Below are 4,977 nucleotides of genomic sequence, written 5' to 3'. Positions count from 1 at the left end.
TATATATATATATATATATATATATATATATATATTATTTCTTATCTTTTACTTGTTTCAGTCATTGGGTGGTGGCCATGCTGGGGCATTGTCTTGAAGTCTTAGTTGAATGAATTGACCACAGTACTTATTATTTTTAAGCCCGGTACTTATTCTATTGGTCTCTTTGGCCAAACTGCTAAGTTACAGGGACATAAATACACCAACACCAGTTGTCAAGTGGTGGTAGGGGACACACATACACACAAATGATGAATTTCTTTCAGTTTCCATCTCCCAAATCCAGTCACAAGGCTATGGCAGAAGATACTTGCCCAAGGTGTCACACAGTGGGACTGAACCTGGAATCATGTAGTTGAGAAGCAAGCTTCTTACTACACAGCCAAGTACCCCTTACACACACATATATATAAATACATACACATATATAATAGAAATTCACATACCCAACCACACACACACACATTTCTCTAGAATTGAGTATTGGAATGTCATCCTCACTGTATGTGGTCAAGCATTATCCTGATGGAAGAACACCTTTCATCTTGAAACCAAAGATGGTCATTTTTCTTCTAGCACTGACTTAAGCCATTTTTCTTCTAGTGCTGACTCAAGCTGCTCACAGTAGATATCCTTTGTTATCTTTGGTTTGGGTTTAAAAGTTCAAAGTGGACAAAACCTTTCATATCCCACCAAACAGATAACAACACCTTACATGGGTGAAGACCTTCTTTAGCCTGGGGTTCCAGTGTTTCTCCTTTCCCTACCCACTGTCTTTGGCATTTGACATCTTTATAGAGAACCCATTTCTCAGCACGAGTCACTATTCAGTTCATTTGTGAGACGTGAGAGCAAAGAAGAGCACCCATTTACTCTCTATGTGATTAGACCCAGAAAGTTTGTCAGGAATCCAATGACCCAATTTGTTGACTTTTCCAACGGCATTCAGGTGTCGATGAATGGTTGAATGACCAAAGCCAAGCTTCTCTGCTAGTTCGTCAACAGTTACAATGGGACTTTGTTCCACGAGGGTTTGCAGAACATCCTCATCAAGATCTACAGATCTTTCAGGACGAGGCTTGTCTTCTAGGCTGTAGTTTCCAGCTCAGAATTTCTGGAACCACCATTGACACTGGCTAACGCTTGTTGTCCAATCTCCATATACTGCATTAATATTCCTCACATTTTCCATTGTGTTGTTGCCTCTATTGAACCCATAAAGCAAAATATGCCGAATATGCTCCAACGTCACTTCCATTATAGTTTTGAAAAAATAACAGTTAAAATCAAATTGCACTCTTCAAAACTTGCACTAAGAATAAGGACAAGATAAAATCACTACCTGCTTTTGTAGAAAGTTGATGCAGGTAGTTTATCCTGTCCCCCTCCGACTTTTATTTCATGCAATTGAAAAAACTGCATTATTTATGGAATGACCCAATATATAGACACACACACACACACACACACACACACATAAAATACCCATGACTACACAAACACATGCATCTCAATATAAGCAAACCTACACATACAAATGTCTGTATGTACATATGAAATATGCAAACATAACCCTACAGTTGCAGGCAAGGAAGAGTTTGAGTGCAAGAGATTATGTATAAAGTTATATATAACAGATCAATTTAACTTTACTTTGATAAGTAAGTTCTCATGTATGGTGCAACGACTTAAGTGTCAAGACAAACATGAATTCATTCATTCAAATATGGAACTAATCTTATTAAAATTTAAATTTAGATGCTAGTATCTAAAAACAACTGCATACCAATCTAAAAATTTTATGCGTATATTCATGTTCACTGAGCATATGTATATTGGACAGTTAAGTGAGAAAAATGAAGAAAAACAAGATATAAAATTGTCAGCCTTAAAATTACAGCAGAATGAAATTCTAAATAAGGTAACTAATCTGAACACTTGGATCAGAAGGAATAAAGAAATAGAAATGGTTAAAAGTTAAAATATGTGCAATTGTAAGTATATTTACATAACAAGATATGCTGTAGTAGTGATGGTTGGGAGTGCCTGACAGAAATAGGCAGCTTTGTGAAAAATATAAATACAGATACATAATATATTGTTAAAGAAAACAGCTGAAATCCTCAAGTGATGTAAGAAATACAAGTTAACATGCATAAGAATATATATAAATACGTATAAAAAAATTTAATAGAGTCAATAAAATAAAGGATTATATACTTATATGCTAGTGTCTGGAAGTATGGAAAGATAGGGTACAACTCCTCATCATCGCCATGTTTATTATTATTATTATTATTATTATTATTATTATTATCTTTTTCTGTGCTGGTATGTGTTGGATGGTTTGTTTGCAGTCCAGGTCAGTGCTAATTTGGGACTGATATCCTTTTAGATGGATTTGAAGACCACCACTCACCTGTGTTTCATTTTGGGCTCTTAACCACACAGCCATGGATTAACTTTTTTTGTCTATACAAACAGAAGAGATTTGTACCTTTTATGTGGTATTTTTTAATTATACAAGTTTCCACTTACATTTAACATACTGGAGTGCCTGGTCTCCCTGAATATTGTTTGTGTGCGCCAAACTGAGGTACTTGAGATTCTGATGATCACTCAAAAACCTGATAGAGTCTGTATCAACCTTTGTGTGAGAGATGTTCAATGTTATCAATTGTGTCAGCTCCTCCACGCCTGCAAGACTGCTCACCTGTAACAGAATAGATCAAGTTTATTGTCTGTCACACACACACACAATAAACAAGTTTCAAATCAATCAGACAAGCACTTCTATTTTGGTAAATGTCATTGAAACCTTTAAATACTTTTGTATTCAACAAGTTAACTGAACTGATATAAATACACAAAATTTAAAGAATAAAAATTATGAATAATGATTATGTAACATAGACACCAGGCCATGAGGGTAGATTCAGTTGAAGCAATTCAGTACTTAATTGTTACTTATTTTATTGACCACAGATAAATAGAAGTTAAAATTCTCCCCCCCCCCCACCACCACCACCACTGCAATCTGAATTCACTGCATCAGTGGTTCTCGAGTGAGGTCTCTATGGCCCTTGGGGTCCATATAAGATTTTGTAGTTAAAATCTATGTGCAATAAATTGATTATACTTCTGCAATAAATAAAAGGTTTTAAAAATATTTTTATACAATTCCTGATATTATACAATTATAAAAATATAATAGGGTTTTTTTTCCAAACACTGAATGGTTGTGAGGGTCCAGTGGAGTAAAATAGGAATCAAAAGGGGTCCATTTGTGAAAACGGTTGAGGAATACTGCACTACATAGAGAGATGCGCTAAATACAGCAAGACATTTAATTGGGCATTCTATTAATTCAGCCATCTAGCACCATGAAATACAGAATGTCCATAAATTATCTTTACAACTTCCACAATGTATTGTATCTATTTATTGCGTACAACCAGTGGAGCCCATGTTTAAGTGTTCTGATGTTTCTGATAAAACTTTATAAGAATAGGCTGGGCAAAGTTCAGAGAGCTTCTACCTTTGTTGGTAACAAAGGGCTTCTCCGTCAGAGTGAAAGGCAGATTGTAAGATGCCTGTGTGCAAGAAGCCATCTACACAGCTGTGAAACATGGGCTCTGACAGCAGTGGACATGTGAAGGCCTGAAAGAAATGTCAGTGTGCATGTATGACAGAGTGTAAGCGTCTTAAGAGAAAAATTGGATATAAAAGGTAGTGTGCAAGAGAGAAGAGTGCAAGGGTATGGTTATATGATGCATAAGGATGAGAACAGCTGCATGAAGAAGTGCCGATCTCTAACTGTGGAGGGAACCTGTGGAAGAGGTAGACCCAGAAAGACATGGTACGAGATGGTGAAGCATGATCTTTGGATGTTGGATCTCACAGAGGCAATGACAAGTAATTGAGACCTTTGGAGATTTGCTGTACTTGAAAAGACACGTCAAGCCGAGTGAAATCACAGTTGCAGTCAGTGCCAGTGCCACATAAAAGGTACCCGTTATACTCTAAGAGTGGTTGGTGTTAGAAAGGGCATCTAGCAGTAGGGATCAAGCAAAACTAGCTTGTTATAGCTCTATGGCTTACCAGTTCTAGTTAAACCCATATGAGAATGGAAAACAGATGCTAGATGATAATGATGAGATTGCCTATGTTTTCCTATAAATTCTGGTGTGTAATCCTCATTATTTCCTGTTTTTCTGAATTTTTCAAATTGTGAAGGTAATTTATGGATGCACTGTAATGAATTATAATGGTGGGTCTCTGTCATTCAGTGACGAAAATTCAATGGTCTGATCGAATGAATTATCTGCCCCTGAATCAATGCAGAAGTGGCTGTGTATTCCACAAACATGTCTATTTTTTAACCTAATTTTCAAGCAAAACCATCAGAGAAAACAGGCAGTCTCTGCAGATTGCGCTACTACTTCTCCACATTGAGTGGTCACGGCTCCAGTACTACAAATATTGATTAAAATGTCACAGGAAAGAATTGCAAGATGGATTCTCCAAGCTGATCCAACTGGCAGGAGACCTAGGGAGAGACCAAGAAGGAGATGGTTGGACAATATCAATAGTCTTAGTTGGTCACACTTCAGAATTCGGCCAGAAGATCTAATGATGGTTGCTTCTGATAGGACCTTATGAAGGAGATATCTGAGGACTCTTGAATAGTGAGTGCAGAAATGGATGAAGGAATGGACGAAACCAGTTCATAGCACAGAAAAAGTTGGGGTACACAGCTTTAAGACAATCAAGTAGGAGAATTGGCTGAGAATTTCATTAATACAGGACAGTTTTTTAAGTTTCATTCCTCAAGTGACTGTGTTCAATTCCCATTAGTGTCAATAAAGTCAAGTTTCAGTCAACAAAAGAATTCAACCAAATATATTCCACCTTTACAATATTCTGTCTTATAACAATGTTGTTCCAAGCAGGTTGACACATCTTGGTGTTCTTTTC

The 4,977-nt window shown here is 36.6% G+C and overlaps 1 protein-coding gene across 1 annotated transcript in view; it reads right to left on the bottom strand.

Annotated features, from left to right (window-relative positions):
- The window catches only part of LOC106872789 (uncharacterized), a 423,364-nt gene that overhangs the window by 43,243 nt on the left and 375,144 nt on the right, over positions 1-4,977 (bottom strand). Inside the window, exon 17 of the mRNA XM_052969923.1 lies at positions 2,539-2,713. Within this exon, the coding sequence (XP_052825883.1) occupies positions 2,539-2,713 (175 nt within the window). The remainder of the gene's footprint in view (positions 1-2,538; positions 2,714-4,977) is intronic.

Source organism: Octopus bimaculoides, chromosome 1 (assembly GCF_001194135.2).
Source record: "Octopus bimaculoides isolate UCB-OBI-ISO-001 chromosome 1, ASM119413v2, whole genome shotgun sequence".
NCBI lineage: Eukaryota > Metazoa > Mollusca > Cephalopoda > Octopoda > Octopodidae > Octopus > Octopus bimaculoides.
The sequence above is the reverse complement of the archived record's forward strand: the minus strand, read 5'-3'. Positions and strand labels throughout refer to the sequence as shown.